Source organism: Trachypithecus francoisi, unplaced genomic scaffold (genome assembly GCF_009764315.1).
Source record: "Trachypithecus francoisi isolate TF-2019V2 unplaced genomic scaffold, Tfra_2.0 Lachesis_group14, whole genome shotgun sequence".
Taxonomy (NCBI): Eukaryota; Metazoa; Chordata; class Mammalia; order Primates; family Cercopithecidae; genus Trachypithecus; species Trachypithecus francoisi.
In genome coordinates, this window is record NW_022681459.1 from 44,434,337 (window position 1) to 44,447,973 (window position 13,637).

Sequence of the window (13,637 nt, forward strand, 5' to 3'; positions counted from 1 at the left end):
ATTTACTGACGGTGATGGTAAAGTTTAGTAGTCAACTTGACTAGGTTAAATGTGATGCCCAGATAGCTGATAAAACATTATTGTTGGGTGTGTCTGTGAGGATGTTTCTGGAAGAGACTAGCATTTGAATCAGTGTAAAAAGATCCACCATCAGGGATGTGGGTGGCTATTGCCCAATCCATTGAGGGCCTGCAGGAATAGAACAAAAAGCTAGAGAAAGGGCCCATCCTTTCTCTCTTTTTGAGCTTGGGCATCCATCTTCTCCTGCCCTTGGACATTGGAGCTCCAGTTTCTCAGGCCTTGGAATTCCAGGATTGATACTAGCAGCCTTTTCTTGGTTCTCAGACCTTTGCCCTTGGCTTGGGAGAATGGTTCTCCTGGTTCTCAGGTCTTTAAGTTTGTACTGAGTTACACCATCTGTTTCTCCAGCTTGCAGACATCATAGCATGGGACTTCTCGGTCTCTATAATCATGTGAGCCAATTCCTATAATAAGTCTCCTCTTACTTGCTTATATATATCTTACTGATTCTGTTTCTCTGGAGAACCGTGACTAATACAGGTACAATGCTGGATGTATCAGTAGTTTGTTTTGTTTTATTGCTGAATAGTATTCCATTGTGTGAAAATATCACAATCTGCCTATCTTCCTGTTGGTAGTCTTTGAATTGTTTCAGATAAGTTATGAATAAAGCTGCTATGAAGATTCCCTATACAAGTGTTTTTGGAGATACAGGTTTTCACTGGATAAGTATCTAACAGAGGAATCACTGCATTGTATAAGTGTGTGCTTAATTTTATAAGAAACTTTCAAACTATTTTCCTTAGGGACTGAACGTTCTTTACCATGCTCAAAATCTATTTAACGCAACATTCTCCAGTGATACAGAAGTAATAGGATGCGTGTATACAGACAGAAAGAGACTTATTGTAAGGAACTGGCTTATGTGATTATGGAGACGGGCAAATCTGCAGTGTGAGCTGGCAGGCTCGAGACCCAGGATAGCTGGTAGTGCAGATGAAGTCTGGAGGCAGTCTGCTGGGAAATTCTCCCTTCCCTGGGGCATCTGATCTTTGTGTTCTATTCAGGCTTTCAACTGATTGGATGCAGCCCGCCCACGTTATAGGGAGCAATCTGCTTACTCGCAGTTTACTGATCTAAATGTTAATCTCATTCCAGGACATTCTCTAAGATGAAATTAACCATCACACATCCACCCCTTGTCATCTTGGTGCTCATACATATCTCCTTACACCACGATTAATCTCCAATAAAGACGATAACAAGGTCATACTTCCATCTAACATGGTACAACTAGTCTGCGTACAATGGAAAAATGCATGGATTCTTTTCCCAGAAGAGGATGCAAAGTCCTTGGATAATGTTTGCTCTTTTCTTCAATGTCCTGCAACTTAAATACTATCATGTAAAGTTAACAATATTTAAATGCTACACTAGGAAGTCAGTATATCTTCTGTTCCATGATAAAGGGATAAGAAGGGGGAAAGAAAGCAAAGATATTTGCTTAACATACACACACACAATAAGGGGGAACCACTCATGACAGTTGCAGTCCTCATTCCTCTAACTGGTCACGTGGTTGTAACTGGTATTCCTTACTGCCATGCATTATGTGATCCCTTTACCATCAGTAAGCACCTCAGTGGGTCATGGTTCTGTATCTGGTGGGATGACCGAAATCATTACTCCTGAAAGGTCTGGGACATTCATAGCCCCACCTGAATTGGGTTATAGTTTTCCCTTGACTTTAATCACAGGCCATAGTAATAGTGGGGGGATACCCTAGGAAATCTCCTGTATTCCAGACACGCTCTTCCTTATCTCTCTAGTGTGGATCCCCTTGGCAGTCAGGCTCCGTCACTCCAGCCCACACAAAATCTCCCTTCCCTGCCTGTTGATTCAGAGGCATGGGGGACCCAAGGCATTGTCTGTCCTCCTGAGCAACTTACTGGAGTTCTGGCTGCCTTGTATCCCTGCTGACATTTGGGGTTGTCAATATTTAACTTAGCCATTCTAGTAGTTGAGAAGGGGTATCTTAGAGTGGCTTAATTTACATTTACATGATGACCAATGATGCTGAGTCCCTTTCATGGGCTTACTGGGTGTTTATTCCTTTCTTGTGAAGTGTTCATGTGTTGTGATGTGTTCAAATCTTCCTTGAGTTCTTTTATTGAGTTGTTCTTCTTTTAACATCAATTTGTAAGAATTTTGTTTGTTTCTTTGAATGCAAATTTACAAGGCATTTTTTCTAACTTAGGTTTTATAATATTTTACCCCAGTCCATGACTGGTCTATTTTTCTAACAGTGTCTTTTGAAGAACAGAAGTTCTACATTTTGATAAAGTACAATTTATCATTTCTTTCTTTACCCTGCCTAAGAAATCTTTTGCATAAAGATTTTCTGTGAAGATATTCTATATATACTCTAGAAGCATTATAATTTTAGCCTTCACATTTAGTTCTATGATAATCCTTAATTTAATTCTTTATAAGGTGTGAGGTAACAATTCCTTTCATCCTTTTCCCCATATGGATATCAGCTTTCCAGTATCATTTGTTGAAAAGACTTAAATTGACTGTATAAATGTGGATATATTCTGGGACCCTATATTTCTACTCCAGTGATTTAATCTAATGCCACTAAATTATATAACCATATTAATCAATCTAATGCATTGATTAAGATTAGTATGGCTGTGTAATGAGTCTTGAAATTGGATAGCATTAAGGCCTTGAACTTTGTCCCTCTTCCTTAAGATGTTTTGGGTATTCTAGGTTTTTTGCATTTCCATATATATTTTAGAATCAGCTTGTCGGTTTCTTTAAAAAGGCCTGTTGGACTTACGATTGTAATTGCACTGAATCTACAAATTAATTTGAGAAGAATTAACATCTAAGCAATACTAAATCTTCCAATCCATGAACTGAGTATATATTTCCATTTATTTAGATCTTCTTTAATTTCTCTCAGTAACATTTTATAGTTTTTAGCATATTGGTCTTGTATGTCATTTAGTTATTTATTCCTATGTATTGATAGTTTTTTGTTATTACAAACTGACTTGCTTTTAAAATTCCATTTTAAAATTGTGTGCTATGAGTTTATAAGAATTTCATTGGTTCTTGTCTAATGACCTAATATCCTGTGGCCTTGCTAAATTTACTTACAATTTGACAAAGATAGGATTTGCCAGGTAGGTAACCAGATTGAATAGAATCAGTTTTAATTCTTCCTTTTCAATTTGGAAAACCTTTATTTGCTTTTCTTACTTTATTGCATTGGCTAGGACCTCTAATACAGTGTTGAAGAGGAGTGAGATTACATATTCCAGCTTTTTTCTTATCTGACATGCATTGTATTTTGTTTATCTCACAGCTCAGAAAGGCCTTACTGACCGTTCTATCTGAAATACATCTTCCTCTTTTTATCATTATCTCAGCATCATATTTAATTACTTTATATTCCTTGTTATAAATTGTATGTGCTTATTTCTTTGTTGTCTGTCTCTTACACTAATCCATAAGCCCCGTATGGAAAAACACTGTTTTCACAATTACATCCTCAGTGAGTAACACAGTGGCTCTTAGTAGATACTCAGTAAATGTTTTCTAGAATTAGTCAATATTGGGAGGAAGTTTTAGTAGTTATGCAGTCTACTCTCCTTCCTAGTGTCTTAATCTCCTTGGTAAAACTGAGGACGAGTATTTTTTCTTGCAAGAACATTTTCATATTTCTCTTTTCACCTTTCTAATTTTTAGGAGATTTCAAATTTTCTCATAGAAACCACTTGTATTTAATACTTTCAAAAGCTCTTAACTTACATTTTATAAAAAGCAATACAATTCTTTCTACTAATTTTTGAAAAATTATCATGATGGCAAATTGGGATAGTTTGCCTTTCCTGGGTGTTACATACACTAAAAAGTTAATCAATATTCAGCATTTTGCAGTGGTTCAAATATAGAAACAAAGTAAACACGTTTCATAGATATCTACTAAGCAGGTGTTAGGCCACTATTTTTTACTCTTTAAGATCTGGAGAAATTGCAATGATGAAGTGAGCTTGTTAGGCAAAGTATTTCCTTATTTTTGCCTCTTATATTTTGCCCTAATCTAGGCCATGCTTCATTTGCTTTTTATATAATTTAAGGCTGATGAAGGTAAGTTGCGTTCAGCCTAGGACATTTAGGAGGTCCTAGTGATTTAGGATTTAGCCAAAAAGCAAATATCTTTCTTCCTTCTGCTCCATTTTAACAGCTCCATTTAAACAGCTGATAGAAGGTAAAGCTTCAGTTTATGTGCACACAGGAGGAAAATAATATTTTGTGTTTCCTATAGTGTGTTAAACTAAGTCCTTGGCTTATTCTACCAATCGACAATGGAAATTTCCTTAAAGAAGTACGTAAACACATTCTAAGCTGGGTGCTCATTCATTCAACTCCCTCTTTCCCTCATCTCTCCTCTTTCTGTCCTCTTCCTTCCTTCTTTCCCCCAACTTCTCTCCCTCTCCTTGTACCTATTCTCTCTCTTCTACCTTTTTTCCTTTGTTCTCTCTCCTGAGCTCTGTCTTTGTCACCGTCAATCCTCTTGTGCAAATGTAGTAGAGAATAAAACACCTGTACCCTATGCATTGCAGCTTACATTGTAGTGGGAGAGGTAGACAGTAAAGAAGCAAATATAAACATGTGACAATTTTTGCTCATCGTAAGTGCTACAAAGTGTTTTGTGGTGTGTGTGTGTGAATGGATGCGAGATAGACAGCAAGACAGTGAGAATGAATGAGAATCATGAAAGGCCTCCTCAAGGAAAGGGGTATTTTAAGTGAGCTAGTGAGCTGTTTGTCTAGAAGATCCAGGACAAGTGTGTGAGACAGTGGGAATAGCCGGTAAGAAACCCTGAGAAGGGAATGAGCTTGGTGTTAGAGAAACTACAGTACAGAAGCTTGGCCTAAGTGAAGTGAGCTTGGGGAGAGCACTGTGAGATGAGGCCAGAGAAGGAAATGGTGACTCCAGAGGGTGTGGTTAGGCTGTGGTGAAGAGTTTCAGTTTGATTCCAAGTGTAGCCAAAAGACAGTGGTCCATGTGTGGTATTATTTCATTTTGTCATTTAGACATTTTGAAAACATCTCTAATTTGATCAAAATACTTAAGTTCAAATTCTCATGTTAGTTTTCTCTTCCAGAAATAGAAACAGAAATACATGTGGCAAAAACTGACAACATTGAAAAAAGATGAACAAATCTACAATTACAAATGGAGAGTTCAACACTTCACTGTTGATGATGGACAGAAAAAATAGGCAGATGGCCAGGCGTGGTGGCTCACGCCTGTAATCCCAGCACTTTGGGAGGCTGAGGCGAGCAGATCACCTGAGGTCAGGAGTTCGAGACCAGTCTGACCGACATGGTGAAACCCCATCTCTACTAAAAGTTCAAAAATTAGCCGGGCATGGTGGTAGGTGCCTGTAATCCCAGCTGCTCGAGAGGCTGAGGCAGGAGAATTACTTGAACCTGGGAGGCGGAGGTTGCAGTGAGACAAAATCTTGCCATTGCACTCCAGCCTGGGTGACAGAGCAAGACTCTGTCTCAAAACAAACAACAAACAACAAACAAAAGAGAATAAATAGACATTCAGTAAAGATTCAGAGGATGATCTTTTATTTTGACGTATTTAGGGAATACAAGTGCAATTTTGTTACATAGATACATTGCATAGTGGTGAACTCTGAGCTTTTAGTGCACATTGTACCCAGTGTGTGATTTTTTCACGGCTTACTCCTCTCCTATCCTCCTGCCTTTTGGAGCTTCCAGTGTCTATTATTTTACTCCGTATGTCCACGTGTACCCATTGTTTAACTCCCACTTGTAAATGAGAACCTGCAGTATTTGACTCTCTGTTTCTGACTTACTTCACTTAGGATAATGGCGTTCAGTTCCATTTGTGTTGCTGCAGAGGACCATCTTGAACAACTCTATCAAGCCCACTTGGTTTAATTGCCTTTGTATTCTTTTAAATGAAATACTCCACCCTACAAGAACAGAATGCACATTTTTTTTCAAGTGCCATACAGCATTCACCTAGATAGACTAAAAGTTTCAATGCATTTAAAAGCATTGAAATCATACCAAGCATGTTCTCTGACCACAAACAGAGCTAAACAGAAATCAGTGTCTGAAAAATCCCCAAATATTTTGAAATTAAACTACACCCTTCTGAAGGACTCACAGATCAAAGAAGAAAAAACAAGGGAAATTAGGAAATCCTTTGAAATGAATGAAAATCAAGAAATAATCATTACTCTTAAAATCAAAATACTAACATACAAACAGATAGAGATGTATCCTTCCCATTTGCCTGCTTCTTGAATTTCCCACTTCCTGCCTATGTTGGGGTCATCGCAGTTTCTCCGTGGGAGGAGCGTGGCTGTGCTCCCCCTGCAGGTGTGCGCCTGACCCTGGTAAAGTCTGGCTGTGCCTATTTAACTAGTACTCTTCGTCATTCTACTCTAGTTTGAGTGAACGAACGCTTACCATTTTCAAAGGCCATATTCCAGGAACTATGGAGGGGAATTTATGGATCAGTCACAGACCAGTTCAGGTTACAAGATCCTTATGCTAATGTTAATTAAAATCTCATCACAGCCACTTCCTTTTTCAGTCCCACCTGGGGAATTCTGGTCCACTTCATCTCTATGTGGTAGACTTTGTGAGTCTTTCTTCAGTTCCTTTCTGCGGCGTCTGTTTCTGCGAACTCTCCATGTAATTGTTTTGACTTTTTGGAATTTTATAATCTTCAAGTATCTCTACCTTCAGTCTGGTATCAGCTTGTACTATTCAACTTTGTTTATCTAGGCGTGACCATTAGGCATTAAGCTAGGCACTAGGATTTCAAATGGAATGGAAGCCTTATAAATCAGGTAATTAATTAGTGTGTGGTAAATATTTAGGCAGAATGTTGGAAAGGCTAAGTAAACAAACATTCATTCAATGCACATTTTTTGACCACCTACTGTGTACCAGGCATTGTGCAATAGGGGCTGTCTCATCAGAGAAGACTTCAGAGCACAGGTGGCCTTTGAGTTCAATTCTGGTTATTTTAGGAATTTTCAAGATACAGAGAGGGGCGTGGTATTCTAGGCAAAGATATTTAAAGATGAGGCATGTAGTTGTGAAGGAGTAAAGAATGACCTGGGAATGGGTAATCTGCTCTGGCACTAGGTATTTGATAGGGACTTAGAAATAGCGAGTAAGTGGCAAGAGAAGGGACTAGAAAGGTGTGGGAAGTTCTTTTTAGAAGTTTTTGTTTTTGTTTTTAGGGAGTTTAGTCCTATTTTAGTGGGCATAGTGTTTATTAGTGTCTTGGTGATTCTCACCAACACTTTCATACTGTCTGTATCTCTTATTCCTTTGGTTGTTATTTTGGTCACTACAATGGTCAGCGGCTCCAAGTGGCGGTCGTGAAAGTCAGCTCTGTTGTATCATACTTTTGTAGAAAGTATGTAGAAAGTGGGGAGTGGGGAGGGGGGAACATGAATAGGGAAGGAATCCTGAAGCAATGAGCCAAGTATGTGGTATTTTTCTGCCCAGAGTATTTCCTTCTAGGAATTAATTAATTCACTAGTTTCTTGAATTTTTTAAAAGAAAAAGTAGAGGAGGAAGAGGTTGAGGTATAAACACATTGCTTTGAAAACACCCTTGTGGGATAAAATTTCAATTAATTGCCCACCCTGAAATTTTTTATTTTTTTCCTTTAGGTTTCTTGCTATTTAAAGATTTTTGTTTGAATGAAATTAATGAAGCTGTACCTCAGGTGAAGTTTTATGAAGAGGTAAGAAGTAACTGTTTTACTGATGCTTTTCTTTCAAAAGCATATTTAAACTGTACTTTGGAACATATTAAGACTACTCAATATCTTATAAATATTTAGAAATTCATTGAAAGTAATTAGTAGTGCAAAATATAGTATCAAGTTGGAGATGCTAACAGGTATAAAAAGCTGAGCATGCCATAAAAGTCGCATTCTTAAAGGCTTCAGGGTGCTATGGAAGCAGTGAGGGACAGTTGGACTAAAGTTCCAGAGACGGGAGGCTCATCCAGAGCTGCACTAAGGAGCGCCAGGTATTTTCTTTTCTGTGGAAGCGTGCTAGTTCTGGAGATGTGAGCAGAGGCAGAGGACTGCTATTAGCTTTGAAAGAGATACTAGCCAAGGTTTTCTGGTCACACTGGATTGACAAATTGTATATTTGGTTGGGGGTGTGATGGGGCACTCAAATGCATGACCAATTTTCCCCATACAACATTTGGTGAAATCTGAGGTTGGAGGGGAGCTGAAGAGAGAGGTCAGAAACTTCTGGAAGGCACATTGAAATCTCCTACAGCCTTACAGTGCCTAGGAAACAGACCTGCTGGAGGCTGGAGGCTGGAAACAGAATGGGCGAGAGGTGAAAACCCTAGAGGAAGTGGTCTGGCGACATTGAGTATCTACAGCTACTTTTCACCCAGGGTGTCTGTTGATTTCAGGTGTAGCAGGCAGATGAGCATCCAGGCTTGGCTGCTTCTGGGAGACAAAAAATACAGAAAAGGTTTCTGGAGCTAGAATTTCAAAATAAGACTAGAGGAGAGCCCCACATATGAGATTAGTCACCCTCTCAAAACACATGCCAAGTTTTCAAGCTGAGTGGGGTGGGAGGCCAGAGAGCTAAGCTGAAAACTTGTTATGGGCAGAACTGAATCCAGTGCTAAGGGAATAAAAGTCGCTCCTTGAACTCCATGGAGGGCATGCCTTAGAAACAGGGTCAAGGCAGAAGCAGACGGGGTCCTACAAAAATGACAACCCAACCTAGCGCCATCCCTTATTGGATGATGAGCTCCCTCCTTACCTGCTTACCAGAGTACAAAGGGAACCCTTTTCTGTCTTTTTTACAGGTAGGCAATAACATTATATAAGGACTGTGTAGTGTTTAGCATACAGTAAAGAATTATGAGACATGCTAAGAAGCAAGATCATGTGAATCATAAACAAGGCGATAAAAGCAGACCAGCAGGTGAGTCAGATACTGGAGTTAGCAGACAATAACTTTAAAATAACTATGAATCATATGTTCAAGAAAAAAGAGAAAAAGATGGACAAAATAGATGAAGGGATACATAATTTCAGGATAATTTGAATTTATTATGAAGACTTAAACACTTTAGAACAGAAAGTACTATATTTGAAATTAGAACTAATGGTTCAGTTCAATAGCAGATTGGTTAGAGTTCAAGACGAAATAAATAGGAAGGCAGGTCAGTGGATAATCTCAAACTGAAGCACAGAGAAAAGGAATCAAAAAAAGAAACAGGACCATTAGAGACACATGAGACATTCTTAAAAGATCTAACACATGTAGGTTTGGAGTTTCAGAAAGAGAAGGGAGAGAATAGGGCAAAAGCAATATTTGAAAAGATAATACTAAGAATTTTACAGGCCAGGTGCGGTGGCTCACGCCTGTAATCCTAGCACTTTGGGAGGGCGAGGCGGGCGGATCGCGAGGTCAGGAGATCGAGACCATCCTGGCTAACACGGTGAAACCCCATCTCTACTAAAAATGCAAAAAATTAGCCAGGCGTCGTGGCAGGTGCCTGTAGTCCCAGCTACTCGGGAGGCTGAGGGAGGAGAATGGCGTGAACTTGGGAGGCGGAGCTTGCAGTGAGCTGAGATCGCACCACTGCACTCCAGCCTGGGCGACACAGCGAGACTCTGTCTTAAAAAAAAAAAAAAAAAAAAAAAATCCATAGTGAATGGTGGGGAAGACACAATACTTTTAAAGAGCAACAATTTGCTGACTGACATCTTAAGAAAAATGGTTTTTAAAAAAGACAGTGAGGCTGGGCACAGTGGCTCACGCCTGTAATCCCAGCACTTTGGGAGGCCAAGGCGGGCGGATAACGAGGTCAGGAGTTAAAGACCAGCCTGACCAACGTGGTGAAACCCCGTATCTACGAAAAATACAAAAATTAGCCAGGCGTGGTGCATGCCTGTAATTGCAGCTACTCAAGAGACTGAGGCAGGAGAATCGCTTGAACCCGGGAGGCAGGAGTTGCAGTGAGCTGAGATGGTGCCATTGCACTCCAGCCTGGGTGACAGAGGGAGACTTTGTCTCAAAAAAAAAAAAAAAAAAAGACAATGAAATGACCATCGTTAAAGGAGAGAGAGATAATTGCCAGCCTAGAATTCTATTCCCAGCAAAAATTTCCTTCAAAAATGGGGGACGAGGAGGTGGAGGAGGGAGAGGGCCCCGGGGCCTCCCCTCCACCCACCGCCCCCTCCCACCACCCTGAGCTGCAGCAGCTGGAGGACAGATTTGATAATGGGCTGCATTAAAAGCAAAGAAAACGAAATTCCAGCCATTAAATACCTGAAAATACTCCAGAGCCTGTCAGTACAAGGGTGAGCCATAGGAGCAGAACCCGCTGCAGTGTCACCATGTCCGTCATCTTCAGCAAAGGGAGCAGCAGTTAATTTCAGCAGTCTTTCCATGACACCATTTGGAGGATCCTCAGGGGTAACACCTTTTGGAGGTGCATCTTCCTCATTCTCAGTGGTGCCAAGTTCATATCCTGCTGGTTTAACAGGTGGTGTTACTATATTTGTGGCCTTCTATGATTATGAAGCTAGAACTACAGAAGACCTTTCATTTAAGGGTGAAAGATTTCAAATAATTAACAATACGGAAGAGACTGGTGGAAAGCAAGATCAATCGCTACAGGAAAGAATGGTTATATCCTGAGCAGTTATGTAGCACCTGCAGATTCCATTCAGGCAGAAGAATGGTATTTTCGCAAAATGGGGAGAAAAGATACTGAAAGATTACTTCTGAGTCCTGGAAATCGGTGAGGTATTTTCTTAGGAAGAGAGAGTGAAACGGCTGGTCGTGGTGGCTCACGCCTGTAATCCCGGCACTTTGGGAGTCCAAGGCGGTCGAATCACCTGAGGTCAGGAGTTCTAGACTAGCCTGGCCAACATGGTGAAATCCCCGTCTCTACTAAAAAAAAAAAAAAATGCAAAATTAGCTGGACGTGGTGGTGAATGTCTATAATCCCAGCTACTCAGGAGGCTGAGGCAGCAGAATCACTTAAACCTGGGAGGCGGAGGTTGCAGTGAGCCAAGATCATGCCACTGCACTCCAGCCTAGGCAACAAGAGCAAAAACTCCATCTAAAAAACAAACAAACAGGGCCAGGTACGGTGTCTCAAGCCTGTAATCCCAGCACTTTTGGAGGCCGAGACGGGTGGATCACGAGGTCAGGAGATCGAGACCATCCTGGCTAACACAGTGAAACCCCATCTCTACTAAAAAATACAAAAAAAAAAAAAAAAACTAGCCGGGCGACGTGGCGGGCGCCTATAGTCCCAGCCACTTGGGAGGTTGAGGCAGGAGAATGGCGTAAACCCGGGAGGCGGAGCTTGCAGTGAGCTGAGATCCGGCTACTGCACTCCAGCCTGGGCGGCAGAGCGAGACTCCATCTCAAAAAACAAAAAAACAAAAAAACAAGCAAACAAAACAAAAATGAGAGAGTGAAACTACTAAAGGTGCTTATTCCCTCTCTATTCATGATTGGGATGAGGTAAGTGGTGACAATGAGAAACACTACAAAATTAGGAAACTTGTCAATGGTGGATACTATATCACAACCAGAGAACAATTGAATACGCTGCAGAAATTGACAAAACACTACACAGAACATGCTGATAGAGTATGCCACAAGTTAACAACTGTGTGTCCAACTGTGAAACCTCAGACTCAAGGTCTAGCAAAAGATGCTTGGGAAATCCCTTGAGAATTTTGCGACTAGAGGTCAAACTAGGACAAGGATGTTTTGGCAAAATGTGGATGGGAACATGGAATAGAACTACAAAAGTAGCAATCAAACACTAAAACCAGGCACAATGATGCCAGAAACTTTCCTTCAAGAAGCTCAGATAAAAAAAAAAAAAAAAGACATGGTAAACTTGTTCCACTATATGCTGTTGTTTCTGAAGAGCCAGTTTATGTATTTATGTCAAAAGGAAGCTTATTATATTTCCTTAAGGATTGAAGGAAGGAGATGGAAAGTATTTGAAGCTTCTACACATGGTTGATATGGCTGCTTAGATTGCTGATGGTATGGCATATATTGAAAGAATGAACTATATTCACCGAGATCTCCGGGCTGCTAATATTCTTGTAGCAGAAAATCTTGTGGGCAAAATAGCAAGATTTTGGTTTAGCAAGGTTAATTGAAGACAATGAATACACAGCAAGACAAGGTGCAGAATTTCCAATCAAATGGACAGCTCCTGAAGCTGCACTGTATGTTGGGTTTACAATAAAGTCTGATGTCTGGTCATTGGGAATTCTACAGACAGAACTGGTAACAAAGGGCAGAGTGCCATATCCAGGTATGGTGAACCGTGAAGTACTGAAACAGGTGGAGCAAGGATACAGGATGCCCTGCCCTCAGGGCTGTCCAGAATCCCTCCATGAATTGATGAATCTGTGTTGGAAGAAGGACCCTGATGAAAGACCAACATTTGAATATATTCAGTCCTTCTTGGAAGACAACTTCACTGCTACAGAGCCATAGTACCAGCTGGGAGAAAACTTATAATTCGAGTAGCCTATTTCATATGTGCATATCTACCAAAATATAAAGAACCTGTGTAGAGTTTCTACAGGAATCAAAAGAAGAATATCTTCTTTACTCTGCACATTTTTAATGGTAAACTGGAATCCCAGATATGGCTCCACAAAACCACTTTTTTTTTCTTCAAGTATTAAACTCTAAGGTACCAATGATGAATTTTCCAACCGATTTCAGGGTCCAAAGAAAATAGAGCTAAGATACTGATGACAATGTGGATGATAGCATGGTAATGAAGGACACTGAGACTACTGCTTATAAATCATTTCCTTTCTTTTCTTCCCCAAAGTCAGAATTGCTCAAAGAAAATTGTTGTTATAGGTAAAACTTGAGAGATAAAAAGCTATACCATAATAAAATCTAAAATTAGATTTTAGACCAAATAATTCCATTCCAGTTTTTTAAAGTTTCTTGCATTTATTATTCTCAAAAGTTTTTTCTAAGTTAAACAGTCAGTAGGCAATCTTAATATATGCCTCCTTTTGCATGGATATGGGCCAGGTTTTCAAAAGGAATATAAACAGGATCTCAAACTTGATTAAATGTTAGACCACAGAAGTGGAATTTGAAAGTATAATGCAGTACATTAATATTCATATTAATAGAACTGAAAAGTAGAATAATAAATTTTTCACTTCACTCCTTTTCTGAAGAGTTTGGCTTAGAATAATGAAGGTAACTAGAAAGTGACTTAATCTTGTGTGAGGCTACAGTTTTTTTGTTTTGTTTTGTTTTGTTTTTTGAGATGGAGTCTTGCCCTGTTGCCCAGGCTGGAGTGCATTGGTGCCATACCGGCTCACTGCAACCTCTGCCTCCCTGGTTCAAGCAATTCTCCTGCCTCAGCCTCCTGAGTAGCTGGGATTACAGGTAGCACCTGCCACCACACCTGGCTAATGTTTTTATATCTTTAGTAGAAACAGGGTTTCACCATGTTTTCCAGGCTGGTGTCGAACTC

General features: G+C 40.0%; 1 protein-coding gene and 1 pseudogene across 4 annotated transcripts in view; both read left to right on the top strand.

Moving 5' to 3' along the window:
• Positions 1–13,637, top strand: part of GRK3 (G protein-coupled receptor kinase 3) — a 173,596-nt gene that overhangs the window by 83,407 nt on the left and 76,552 nt on the right. For 2 of the 4 annotated variants that reach the window (XM_033233051.1, XM_033233052.1), the window contains exon 3: positions 7,775–7,848. The exons of 1 other annotated variant lie outside the window; for it this stretch is intronic. In XM_033233051.1, coding sequence (XP_033088942.1) covers positions 7,775–7,848 — 74 coding nt within the window. Of the gene's footprint in view, positions 1–7,774; positions 7,849–9,045; positions 9,065–13,637 lie in introns of those variants that run through there. One more of the 4 variants, XM_033233054.1, reaches the window with a different exon arrangement.
• LOC117096105 lies at positions 10,075–13,503 on the top strand (annotated as a pseudogene).